Source organism: Pinus tabuliformis, chromosome 9, assembly GCF_031772625.1.
Source record: "Pinus tabuliformis cultivar Carrire ecotype Pingquan chromosome 9, CPIR1, whole genome shotgun sequence".
NCBI classification, from domain to species: Eukaryota; Viridiplantae; Streptophyta; class Pinopsida; order Pinales; family Pinaceae; genus Pinus; species Pinus tabuliformis.
In genome coordinates this window covers 91,337,038-91,351,110 of record NC_142307.1, presented here as the reverse complement: position 1 = coordinate 91,351,110, position 14,073 = coordinate 91,337,038, and the positions used below count along the sequence as shown (strand labels likewise).

Sequence of the window (14,073 nt, the reverse complement as noted above, 5' to 3'; positions counted from 1 at the left end):
TGATCGAGCGAATGGTGGTGTATCGGGCAACAGGTGCAAATATCTCATCATAGTCTACACCTCCTTTTGAGAGAAGCCTCGAGCAACAAAGCGAGCCTTGAACTTTTTTGCGCTTCCATCAGCGCCATGCTCGATCTTGTAGAGACACTTAGAGGTGACAACCTGTTTGTCCTATGGTCTAGGGATCACATCCCAGACATCATTCTTCATAATTGACTTGTATTCTTCATTCATAGCATGCTTCCATACTTGTTGCTTCACGACTTCTTCGAATGATGAAGGCTCAATTTGAATGATAATGCTCATGGCGGTCAAATATCCTTGATATCTGTTCAGCTTCTTGCTTTCACGGAAAGTCGCTCTTAGTGCAATGTGCCTCTCAGCATCTTCGAGAGTCTCCCTAAGCCATGAGGGGCTCCTTTTGGAGGAGGAGGGCTCATGAGGAGGAGGATCAATAGGATCCATAGGTTCATCAGCGTCAAGGATCATTTCGTCCAACTTGATACAAAGTGTCAACCTTGAACCCAAGAGTAAAAACGTCTTTAAAATTTCTTTTCCAAACATGTGACTTTCCATCGATGAATGCCACCTTGAATCCTTTGTCCTCCATTGCTGAAATGGACACCAGGTTCTTCTTGAGATCAGGTACATATAGTACTTCTTGCAAATGAATAGTGTTACCTTGATTCAATTGAAGGGTAACATTCCCTACTCCCTTCATGGGATAGGTGGCATCGTCTCCAATGATGATCTCCAAGTTTGTCTCCTTTTCTATCAGATTATAGAGGGTTTCCTTGTATCCGGTGAAGTGCCTTGAGGCACCACTATCAATCAACCATTTTCCCAAAGTGTCCGGAGGAGAGGCAGTGGAGATGCCAATATAAGATAGTACTCTTTTTGCTTATTGTTAACAACATTGGATTCTTCATGCCTGGAGTTCCTTGATTTCTTGGAGGGTCGACCATTTGCTTGATGTCCCACATTCCTTTTTCCTTTGCCATTGGACCTGCCATTCCTTTGATTGTTGTTGTTGAAGTTGCCCCTGGAGTTGTTATGATAGTCATCATCTCGAGGTGTATCCGTTCTTTTAGGACACTCTCTTGCATAGTGTCCAAACTTATTGCAAACAAAGCATCTTCCCTTTCTTCCATTTTTGAATCCCGATCTTCCTTGACTTTACTTCTTTGAACCTGCATTGTTCTTCCTCTTGGCGTGAGCAGAGAATGCAGTGGGGTTGCTTCTATTAGAAGGCATTTCTTGCTCCACCATTCTTGTTTCTTCTTGAATGCATCTCGACATCAATTCTTCAAACCCTGGAATTCGATCATTGTTGAGTATAGTGGTTCTAAATACATACCACTTAGGTGGGAGTCCTCCAAGGGTGGTGAGAGTAAGTTCTCTGTCAGGAATGACTTCTCCAATCGAGAGTAGATCATTCTTGATCTTAGTAATCCTCAAGAAATAGAATTGAATGTCCTCGTCCTTGCCCTTCTTAATATCCTTCAACTTATTCTTCAGAAATAGAATTTGATTAGCATTGCTAACCTTGAACATGTCGACCAACCTGTCGTAGATTTCCTTGGAGGTCTTCAATTCGGAGATATAGGCCACTAGATGCTTGCCAATGGAATCCCTGATAATCTTCTTCACTTTGACTTCAGCCCTATTATACTTGGTCTTCGTAGCAACCGGTGCATTTGAAGGAGGTTAAGGGATTATACCTTGCACATAATCCATCACTTCTTTTTCTTCTAAGGTCAAATCAACAGACATCTTCCATCCATGATAGTCAGATTTATCATGGAGTTTGTCTTCAGTCGGGAAGTAGGATGAGGAACCCATTGAACCTTTTGTCCTTGTCCAACTGTCTTTGGTGATTGCTCTTTCACTCTTGCTTGGGCTTTGTCTTAACCTCAACTCTGATACCATATTGATTTTTTAGGCAACAATGGTATGTTCTATGCTTTAGAGCAATTTTACTTCAATTTCTTTATTAGCCCAATATCAATATCCAGTTTAGCAATCAAATCAACATGATAGTAAAATGCAGATAAAACACAAACATAAACAATAGAAGACAAGCTAAGACAAGACGACACAAGATGTGGCACCAGCGAGGGACAAACCCCAATGTGGGGAAATCCTTGATTAATTCTTCTTATAGTCTTCAATAGTTTAATAGAGAGAGAGTACAATTTGCAAATCTGATAATTTATAACAACAACAAATGAGCCCTATCTAGAAAAGTCAACGCTGGTCAATATGGCAGATTTGACCCTCAACAATTTGGTCAACTTCAATCAATTTCGGCCTCCAAACAACTAGATGAATTAGTCCTCAAAATAGTTCGTAATCAGCCTAGTCAAAGTCTTGTCAAACAATCCATCTGCGCTCAGCCTTAGCTCCAGTCAATGTTGGTCAACAGTCAACGTTTAGCCTCGATTTTTGTGCCCAGAAATGCAGCCTACCCAAATAGAGATAACCCTCACAAAAACGCAGTGAAAGGAGGTCAACACAGTGAAAACGACCTTTTGCAAATTTGGTCAAACCTGGTCAATGTTGAAACAGAAAATTTTCCTTCCTTTCCTTCGCATGTGTAGAGAGAGAGATTGCCTAGAAATCCGTACCCAATCAATGAGGAGAGAGAGAGACGTGTGAAGTTTAGTGTTTCCAAATGAGGATGAGGCATCATGTATTTATAGCAAATGTTGAGCATGAATAGATGCCACTGTTGGGCTTTTAAGCCTACATAAGTTTGCGGGCCGACCTTGACAATTTGTCCATAATCACAATAAATTCATAACTTCATTTGTACATGTTAGAATCGGATGATCTCTAGATCGATCCTACACCTCTCGGAGAGAGGAATCCAAGAAAATGATCAACTGTCATAAATAAGAAGACCCATGTGGAGTTTGGCCCTGGTTGCGAATTTTAACATCTATTCACTGCCTTCCGCTTTCCAGTCCTCTACTATCCACCGACCTATAGAGATTGTTTCTTTGATGTTTTGCATGATTGTTGTCCATATCTGTTCGATCGGTAGACTTTCTGAGTGGAATATTGTACGGTTCCTTGCTTTCCAGATATTCTAGAGGACGAAACCTTGACTGAGGCACCACGCCCTATTGACGATGGGATTTTTGTCCAGCGCCATGCCTCCGGAGATTCAACCAAGCTATTCGGCGACCTATCACATACCCCAAATAGAGATGCAACCCGATCCCATAGAGCTTGGGGCTTTGGGCAGGGGCTTAGAAGATGATTTGCTGTTTCCTTTTCAGTTGCGCAGAGGCGACATCTAGATGGGGCTTCATATTTTTCTTGCACTTGTCATTTTGAATTACTTGCTTATTTCTTTATGATATTGTTCTATCTTTTATGAGCATCCTTTTAAAGTACAAGTTTCATTTATCTTGCAAGTTATATTTTATTGCTCATATTTCAATATCTTGTACTAATGCTTGACTTGCAGCAATTGTCTATCTTGAAACTTGAAATATTATTTCCATTTGCAAGTAATATATCTTTATTTGAGCATTGTTATAAGGCAGTGGTTTCTCATCTTTATATCTTATTGAGTGTCATATTGATTTAATTGAATCTATCTTTAATATCCACATTGCTCATCAACAATCATACTTGCAAATTAATCTATAATCAAGTTACATTGAGTGGTAATTGCTTTGCCCTTGATCTCCTAGAACTTGTTTTCAACAAACTTTCCTTTAGTAATCATCTTTAGTGACTACCCCCTTAGCTTGCCTAGGAGAAAGCTTAAAAGGAGTGAGTAGGGAATAGGTGATAGCCCCTGCTCTGAGTGTTGCGTCTTAAAGACTATACCTTGTGGGGTTGGAAACTTTTCCCGCACTTAGGTGTACATCTTAGGCAACAACAAAAACCATTTATTCATCATCTAAATAGTTACTACCTGACTGCCCTTAACTATTGACATTAACTTATTTTCATGATTTAGTTAATGCAACTACTTGAATCATAATCCTCATCAACAACCAGTCACAGAAAGTGATGGATTGGCCCTCTTGCATTTCAGAAATTTCGTTGGAATCTATAAAGATCTTTTTGGCTTATTTCCTCAATCTACATACAGCAAAATATTCCTTCTAGACAAAGAGTTACTATAATGAACCAGGTGGTTCATAATCCATTTTCCACTCGAATTGTGGACATCATAGCACAAAATCTTGAAGGTGCCTTTGTACTTTGAGGTGAAATGATTTGTGTTGGCCAAGAGGAATAGCAATATCATTTCTTTGGTGGCTAGTAGTGTTAGTAGCATTATCAGTTCATTGTGACATTTATAGATTTTAGTGGTTAGCCTCAATATTTGGTGCAAGTTGTTTTTAACTCTTTGTAGATGATTTTTTAGGGAAGATGTGGGTTTGTTTATGAAATTCGTTGAGTTTTAGGTGTGAATGGCAACAATAGGAAAGGAATTAGGTAGGAGTAGAAAGGCCCTTTGATATGATAATGGAGGTGAAGTTTTCCCTAATGAATTTGCTGATTTATTTAAGAAGGTAGGTATCCAATTTTGAAATTTCCCTTTACTACAATTAGTGCAATCTTAAGGTTTCCCAGACCTATTTCCTGTGAGCTTTCAACCTTATTATTTAATTTGGAATATAAATTACAGTAGCATATACTTCAGTTCTTCCCGAGCATATATAGGGTCAAAGGCTTAGAAGGGGAACTTGTAACCTCAGATTGATATAAAGGTTGGGCTGAAACCTTGAGAGTTTGCTGTCCATGGAAAAAGGGTTGCTTAAGCCCTAGGAATTTCCAGGTGTCATAACATTACTTAATTTAGTTTTTAGTGAAGATCTTGGCCAATGATAGACTGCCACATCATCCATTGTTTGGGGCTTTTGACCACAAGATGGCGGCATCAATTTCAAACAAACATATCTCTCAAACCGTGAAAGCTATCGTGGTGTCCCACATACTTTCGGAATCGGCATGACGAGAATCCAACAAAGGTGGTTTTGACTGGAGAAACTATGATTTTCCATGTCATTTTGATCAACAAAGGCGGGGCATCTTCTGGTGCTGCTTGGGTTGACATCAATGACAACCATATTTCAACAAACAAGCCAATGAGATTGATGCTTTAAACTGGAAAATGTGACACTTGAGTTGCTTGCTCTAATTTGAATTGGTGATTTTTGTTTTTGTAATTTAGTTATTTAAATTTTTCTGTTAAGGGTTTTGAGGCTGAATGGATTGATGACTTGTGGAGATTGTGTATTGTCTGATTATTTGTTGTGAAGCTTTCAGTTTAAACTTTCCAATGCAACAAACTGCAACTAAACTGACCTTCTGGTGAAAGGTTATGGCCAGTTCAAGACAGGGTGCTTTAATTGATCATGTTCCTTGGCCAGTTTAGAATGGTGATTTGCTGGGATGCTAGTGATGCAAATGACAATAATTTTTTGATTGGGCACTAGTTGGAAACCTCTCTATTTGTACTTTCTAAAGCACAAGAGTCCCTTCAATGCGATGCTTCTGAAAGAAATGTTATACCCGGAAACACACACACTTTTTTAAACTTGTGATTGAAATCTTTGATCTTATAGCACTTGTTTTGGACCGAAATGCAAAATTCCTCAATGATGACTAGTAATATCCAAATAATTACAAAGATATGAAATAAAATTTTGGACCAAAATGCAAACTTCCCCAACCATGGCTAATAATACCTAATAATAACATAAATTTGAAATAACATTTTAGAAACGATCTCTATTATTGTAGTATTGATGAGTGTGTAGCCAAATTACACAAACTGTCACCCTTACACGCTTGGAATTTATCTGCAGTTTTGAAATTTGGCGAATGACTTCTCTGCTGAGAATTGTAATAATGTAAGTGGATGAGACAAGATACAAACGGAGCTGGCATGCTCCTATTTACACATGAAGAGTACGGGTGAAATCTTTGGTTGGGACTCAAATATTTATTAAGTCCTTATTTTCTCGACGACAGTTATGCACATTATGGTCTGCTTAGGCCTTATTAACAAATAACTAGCATTACAACATTACCTTAGTCCTTTCCAAACTGATCAACTAGTACAAAGTTAGGTTGTCCTCTGGGGAGAGAGGATGGTCACATGAGAAATTATGTACCTAATGTTTGGGATCCACGCAAAATTGGTTATATCTTACTTGTGAAAGTAATGATAGGAAAATCTACATTTTAATTAAGTAAAATGATCATGATGATTTTCTATATTTTTAAAAAGAATTTTATAACTTTATTTTGCATGTTGGGGAAGTGCTTTGGACATTTGTTTAATGTTTTGTGGATCCTGCGTGGCTAGATTTTAAACTACATAGAGTTTGTCTGAAGGTTTTTTAATTATGTTGAACATTATCTTTTTTCTTGACAATTTGGATGTGTTTAGTCTCTTTAAATATCTTTCAGGTATCTGCTGATGGAACATTACATATTTTTATACCATTAGGATATAAGGCGTAGTTTACATGTGTTTCTTCTCCATACATAGACTTGTTTCTGTTTGTTCAGTTTCTGTTTTCTTGATCTTTGAAGTTATTTCAAGTCTTTTGGTTGAGTGTGATTGCTGAAAATTTTTAAACATTTTTCTCTTCAGCAGGAAACATTATCCTTTGGTGAAGTTTTGGGTCATTTTTCTTACTTTATTGGATCTCGATTTGGCAGTTTGATGATATTGGACCACATGGCACAAAGGTTATTGTTTATAATTTATGGCTAAATGATGATGGTCAAATTGAGCTTGACTTTGAGTCAGACAAACAGGTAACCTGCGAACATTTTTGATCATCTTAAGAGTTTGTTTTAATACTCAGGAGATATTATTTCACCTAAATTTTGCAATTATGGTTATTAGTACAACATAATCAGTATTTGTTTCGGTGATAGTCTAGGATAAATTCTACCAACCAACTTGAAGAGTAAACTTGTGTTGTTATGCAGGATATTGCATTGAGGGGAGGGCCTAAAGTTGATAAAATCGATGTTGCGAACAAGCAACAACTTAGTGAACAACATATTTCAAATCGCCTACGCTATTCTCTTCGTGTAAGAATTATTCTTAACTTTGTTTACAGTGTTTTTTTTGGGTTCTTTTTTGTTTCATTGGGATAAAGGCAGATTATGTTACTGTACCTTATTATTTATTGTGACATTAATGTTTGATTAATGCTCTTTAGCTGTAAGAGTATTACTTCATCTTGATATTTTTTGCAAGCTCTAGTTTCTGATGTCTTTTTGTTTGCAGTTATATGCCTCTATATTATATCTTGAGTTGCCAAGCCATTTCAAAATTATATTGCGTGGTCGAGTGGTAGAGCATCATACGATTGCTGCTGATCTTAAATTTCCAGAATTTATTCTGTATAAACCACAAGTTGGTGGTAGCAAGGAGGTATGCTGACATGCATTGAAATATTTTGATGGTTTTGAAGGGATTTTTCTTTTCAGAAGTTTGTTCTCCTATATATTTCTCTTATGTTTCATTGAAGAAATGCCCATTTTTGTTAATGTCTTTCAGGTCTCAGTTGTCACTACAATCGGGTTCACAAAGGAAGCTCCTCTTGTAAATGTTCACGGCTTCAATGTTTACCACAAGAATCGTCTTATAATGGTGAGTGGTCAACTGAATCACATTTGATGCAATTATTTGAAGGTATTTGATCAGTGGTAGGCATAATCATGTTAGACACTGTAATGCTTATTTTGCAAGTCACAGGTCCTATTGTTGAATTAGAAAGTTATGTCATTAAATTACATGAGTGTAATGTTAGGATGCATGTGTGATGGCATGCTAGGACAAGCTTATACTAAAGCGAGTCGTTTGTTACATGAATATCACAACACATTTGCCCCTTGGAATTGTATTTTTGTTTTTGCAAGGAAAGTTTCATGGGACCCCCATTTCTTACCCAGAGTATTTTGATGGAGGACACTCAACTTCTAAGTTCTAACCACAATAATTGCTGGTAACCCTGAGAAACTTCACTAATTTGAACTTGTAAACTATGGCCTACCTTTTGCTAACATGATTTGCATGGATGGTTCGAATTATTGAACTAATGCTTGGTGCTAGATTGTATATATGCAACACACATCTATGACATTGATGTACAAATGACTCAATGAGTATAATATATATATATATATATATATATAGATATATATATATATATATATATATATATATATTTCTTCCATTGAACTGCTTTTGGTCAACAGTGCAAATTACACTTGTGGACTTGTGAAGGCAAATATGAGACAAACAGTGATGACCATGGAAATATTTTCTTCCAAATTTACCTAGGAATAGCACCTAACCCCATCCACATGAAATGATTCCATGTGGAGGAAAATCTATTCAGGTGAGGTGAGCATGTCACAAATGGGGATAGGATTTTGGTGCAGAGAATAACAACACTTCACTGTATGCACCCAAGCTAGACGTCGTTCAAAAAATGAATATGATATCTCATTTATTCTTCTGTACATATTTGTTCAATGTATGTTCATTAAGTCTCACTGTGGTATTGAACCAAGCTCTTGGCATCAAATCACTTTGCATACATAAAGGTGTTGTTGCATAGAATGTCTAGGCACCGTGACAACGCTCAGATCGGGGGCTGTCATCCTGATCCCCAATCTCTCTGTTTAAGCTGTCTTCCTACAGCAGGCTAAGGGGGGTAGACCCTATGGAAGAATGGAATGAAGAAGAACTAGTTGGGAACCAACCAGTATGGGAGACACAACGAGGCGATCAAGTACTTGATTACGATTTAGCAAGACTTAGGGTTTGATTGGATTTTAAATGATTAATACCAGTGCCTTATGGAGTCAACGATCTTGCTAGGAACATGAAGACCAAGTAATCGATTAGCAACTGCTGTTTAGGTGAATGATTATCTTATATGAAATGCAGATCCTAAAACTTAATGTGAGATGCAAGAATCTTGGTTGATTTTAGTTAAATGCCTGCTTAGATTGTGAATCCTTCAATCCTTTCTGTGTTGAGCCTGATTTCGTAGTAATTGGCAGAGAGAAAGTCAGGAGAAGCACACGAAGGTGTGATTAACGATACCTCTCCTGAACTTCTAACATAGCCGATGCCTCCAGCGCTGTAGAGAGATGTGGCTCTAATGACTGCAAGGTCACCGTTTTAAGTACTATTAAGATAGGCTTCTCACTAAAAGATGGATGGAGATCTATTTGTCTATCGACCAAGCTTATGCTTGGAAGTAAATTTTATATATGCAAAGCTAACTTATATGCAAATTCACTTGAAGATGAGATGAAGTTAGACTCGGGGATGGGGAAACACTTGCGTTGCTAAAGCCTTCAATTATCCAAATGAGATGTTCACTTTATTAGACGAAGACTTAAAAGATAAACTCTTGAAGATATTACAATTAAAACACCAGCTTATTTTAAATCTTCTTGATACAATTTAGCTCAAAGAGAACAAAAACTACTTTGCAATTCGATATCAATGTCACAAATGCTCAAAGTCTTAGCAATTAAATTTCTAAGGAATACAAATACTTTAAACAACCACGAAATTTAAATGCTAACCAGTTTAAATCCTAGAATTTAAATGATTATGTTTAGTGACCCAAGTCTAGGAAATTTACCACTTTCCTATAGTTAATCTTTATATATGAAAATTTAAGCACATTTAACTATAGAGAAAAAGAAATGCTAATACCACAAAATTTTCTTTTATATTTTATCCTTGATAAATTTGATTAGTCTTTAGGAAAACTTTTCAATGTGCTAAGCAAGACTAAATGTGACCAGTGCTAAGCAAGACTAAATGTGACCAAAATAAATCGAAAAAGATTTAATAATTTTTAAAATTTTTTAATGGGCCAGAGGCCACATAAAAATTTTAAAAAAATCTTTAAGCTTTTTTTCAGGGTTTTTTTAAATATTTATATTTTTTAAAAATAAAATAAAATAAATCAAAATCTAAATAAAACAATGAAAAATCCTAATGAAACAAATGAAAACAAAACCAAAATCTAAGCTCCCCTTTTTTTATGTTTTAGATTTCTTAAATAAAAAATCAAAATGAAAATTGAATTTCTTTAAAATAAAAGAAAAATAAAATGAATGACCCACATAAACTAAGTCGAATTTTTTTTTAGAGCTTTTTAAAAAGATTTTAGATTTTAAATTATATAGATTTTTTTTTCTTATATTTCATTTATTAAATCAAAATAAAAGAATAAAAAATAAAACAAGAGCCAAATCTAATTCCCTTTTTTATTTATTATATGTTTTATAGAGTTCTTTTTTAAATAAAAAAATTGAAAATCGAGATTGATAAAATCAAAACAAAATATCAAAAATAAAAATAAAAATATATACAACCCCTATTCTAAACTATGCGTAACACCAAAAGAAAAACGAATGCCCAACCCTCATACATAAAACCAAAGCATAAAATAAATCGAAATGATGTTCGCTGTTGTGTTTGTTGTGCAGGTCGATGGAGAACGCAGGCTTGGATGCGAGAGGATAACTCAACGGTGGCAAAAGGAGATAGGTCGTGGAGGTTGGACGGATAAATGGCTATGGATAGTTGCGGATTAGGGAGCTGTGGCAGCATAGGAGGGATGGCGTGGACAGGGTTAGAGATAGACGCAGATAGGAGGCCGGGGGCGCTGTCTAGGATAGGCAGCGAGGTTAGTTTGGGTAGGTCTGATGGCTTGGATGGAGCAGCTGAAGGCTTGCAGTTAGGGGATGGAGGGACTATGATGGGTGCGGAGGAAATGAGCAGAAGACGCAGGGAAAGGGAGCAGATGGGCAACACAAAGGGATGGACGAGGGGTGTTGGAATGAGACACAAGGGAAATCGAGGCTGCGAAAAGGAGACGATGCAAGTGTAGTGCGATGGAGGGAAGAGAAACCACGTGGACGTTAGGCAGTTGAAGGTTGCAGATAGGAGAGGCAACCTAACGACAGAGAGATGGGATGGAACACACAGGTTAGGCAGCGTGGAAGTGGCCAATCGAAGAGCGACAAAGCTCTGATGATGGAGGGAGCAACAGACAGGGTTAGCATGGGCAACAGATTAAGGGATGGACGCTAATGGCAGAAATGGGCAGCGTATAGTATGAGAATAAGCTGCGGAAAGAGAGAATTTCACGTGGGTTTTGGCAGGCAGTAAAGATTTTTTTTTTTTTTTTTCGAAAAATCTCCTACAGGAGAAAAACACGCAGCGAGAGAGGAATAAACCCCAACCAACAGACAAATCCAAAAATCTTCTTTTGAAAACCCCAGGCAGCAAAAACGATTTCGAAAAACCTTAGGAAGACAGCCCAATAAAACCCAGAAATTTCCAAATTAACTTGATATGTTTTGATTTCAGATTTATAATCGAAGCCCCTTCCAAATTAATTTTTTTTTAAGAAACCTTTGGACTGCAAATAACACCCCTGCAAACAAGTTTTTTTTTGTGGCCAGATCTTACCGTCTAAGGCCTAGATCTGGTGTCAAAATCAAACTTCACCTTCAGATCTGCAACCTGTTCCTGAAAACACAAACACCCAGAACCCAAATATACAAAAAAAATGGAACCCCATAAACCCTAGTCAGAGAAAATAAAAAATAAAATTACAAATCTATGCACATGTACAACAGATCTATCAGATTTGGCGAGTGTGAGTCCAACTCTGCTCCCAGATTTAATAATCTAAGGCTCTTAAAAGCCAGATTTATCAATTTAGCACAGAAAAATTTGAAATTTGATTTTAAACAGAGTTGCTTCGCCCAAAACCTTTCATGCATCATCAATAAAATTTCTCATGATAAGCCCGCGATCAAATCAAGTTGGGATCTTCAGCAAATACTAATCGGGAGTTGGCTGGTCCAATTGAAAACTTCCCCGAATGCCCGATGATGTAAATATCAAGAATTTCTTGCACAACTCAATTCAACCATTAATGTGGAGCGAGAAAACGATAATAAAATTCAGATTCAATAAAGATACCTGCTATTATATTCAAAACTTAAATTACCATTTAAACCCTAGTGATTGAGCAAGATACTTGTGTTCAAATCACTCTTCAGAAAGCTATCATCAATGGCTAAAAGGAAATCTATGCATGAAAATAACACATCTTACAACATTTCCACGAAGAGTAACACCAACAGAAATTAACCCCAAATTCTTTCTTTATTGCTCATGAAAAGGATTACAAGAGAGCTTTCACTTAACACACGACTCTAAGATCGAATGATCTCAACTGACAATTGACCTCCTATTTAAAGATAAATCTTCCAACAGTTAGTTCGAGTGATCCTTGTCAAAGTAATATCAACTGTGATTAGGATAAAAATTTCTTTTAATTTCATCTGTCGAAATTTTAATTATTGAGGAAATTTCGAATTTTTCAATTAAATGCATTTTAGTTGGAAGCAGAACTTCGGACAAAGGTCTTTCCTAATGTGATTTTCGCCGAAGTTCTGCTTACAACTATTATGGATCACAGAAGCCTCAATTCATTAAATGCATTTTAATTAACTCAAAAAACAATTTTTTTAATTAATTTCCTCAAAATTTTGACTTTGATTTAACCCCAGGGACCAAAGGCTTAAAATTTAGCAAAATAATCAATTAACCTTAGTCCTTGGACCTCTTAAAATATAATTTTTAAAGGACCCACGAATTTTGCCTTTGGAAAATTTAAATTTACCTAGGACCTATAATTAATTAAATTTCTGGCTTAGGATTTTAATTAATTTTGGCTAGAAAATTTAATTAATTAACCTATGAGCGGATAAATTATTCTTCTAACCCTCAAGACACTTTACATCATGATTTTTACATTTTTTACATCACAAGGGGGAAAACCCATCTGAAATAGACCCTCACAGAGTGCCCATTTTTGCGACACAAATATAATCCAGCAGACTAAGCAATTTGTAATAAAATAACCTAACCAAATAGTCAAGATTATCCCCAAATCACTTTTACACAGACTCGATCTATAACACTAGGACTCGCCTAAGATCTTGTTGACAAAATTCATTCCGGCTTTGGGGTAAGGTTGAAGGAAAACTCTGCTGAACATCCGAGAATGGATCGGTGAGACAAAAAACCTCCCGGAATGTAGATCGTTACCAAAAAAATAGGTTTACCTAGGCAATTACGTACATGACACAGATCTGTTGAGATTATTTACATCACATACATGCAGAATGGGTTTACATTATAACATGACAATCAAGCTGATGATGATAGGTGGACGACGCGGACACATCGATCAGGTGCTATCCCTTTTGCAAAAAAGGGGTTGTACTGCTATGGGTCGTTGACATGTAGTGGTCAACAAGAGGCAAAGTTGGATAGCGTTGAAACTCAAGCCACATTTTGCGAGTAGAAGAAATGCACAAATTAAAGCTTAGAAGGCAAGTTAATGTTTGTATTTAAATAATAAAGAAAATAAAAGAGGGCAAAACAAAAGATTAAAGTTTCCTTGTTAGGTATAACATCAACACAATGTAATATATCACTGATTCTTTTGCACATGTATGCCCCAATGTATGTGCATTAATTTTGATAGTGGTAGGATAGCAAGCTTTATAGGTGTTAGAGAATTGCGTTCAAACAATGTCTTACACAATGTGAGATAGCATAGAAATTGGGGAACTTTCTAGAAGTAGAGGACTTTTACAAGTTCGCCTATAACTAGTGAAAAATAGTTAAAAATCTTAAGCAACCACCTCCATGTAGAGTAAAGCTCTTACAAAAGTATGAAAAATGATAAGACAATAGCCACACAAACCAACACTAATTTTCCAATACCTTGATCTAGCCATCTTTATTGAATAAAACCATGCTCAGACAATGTTATGAACATAAATTATGTAAAAATAAATAAAAATAGATAATAAGTAATAATCATAATAATATAAATATAATATTAAATAATAAGTAAATTAACTAATGGTATAAAAATTGATAACAAGTAATAATCATAATAATATAAATATAATATTAAATAATAAGTAAATTAACTAATGGTTAGTTAGTTAATA

General features: G+C 36.1%; 1 protein-coding gene across 1 annotated transcript in view; it reads left to right on the top strand.

Moving 5' to 3' along the window:
- The window catches only part of LOC149147248 (protein MICRORCHIDIA 7-like), a 230,843-nt gene that overhangs the window by 115,239 nt on the left and 101,531 nt on the right, over nt 1-14,073 (top strand). Inside the window, exons 10-13 of the mRNA XM_089441053.1 lie at nt 6,700-6,798; nt 6,976-7,080; nt 7,280-7,426; nt 7,553-7,645. Of these exons, the coding sequence (XP_089297179.1) occupies nt 6,700-6,798; nt 6,976-7,080; nt 7,280-7,426; nt 7,553-7,645 (444 nt within the window). The remainder of the gene's footprint in view (nt 1-6,699; nt 6,799-6,975; nt 7,081-7,279; nt 7,427-7,552; nt 7,646-14,073) is intronic.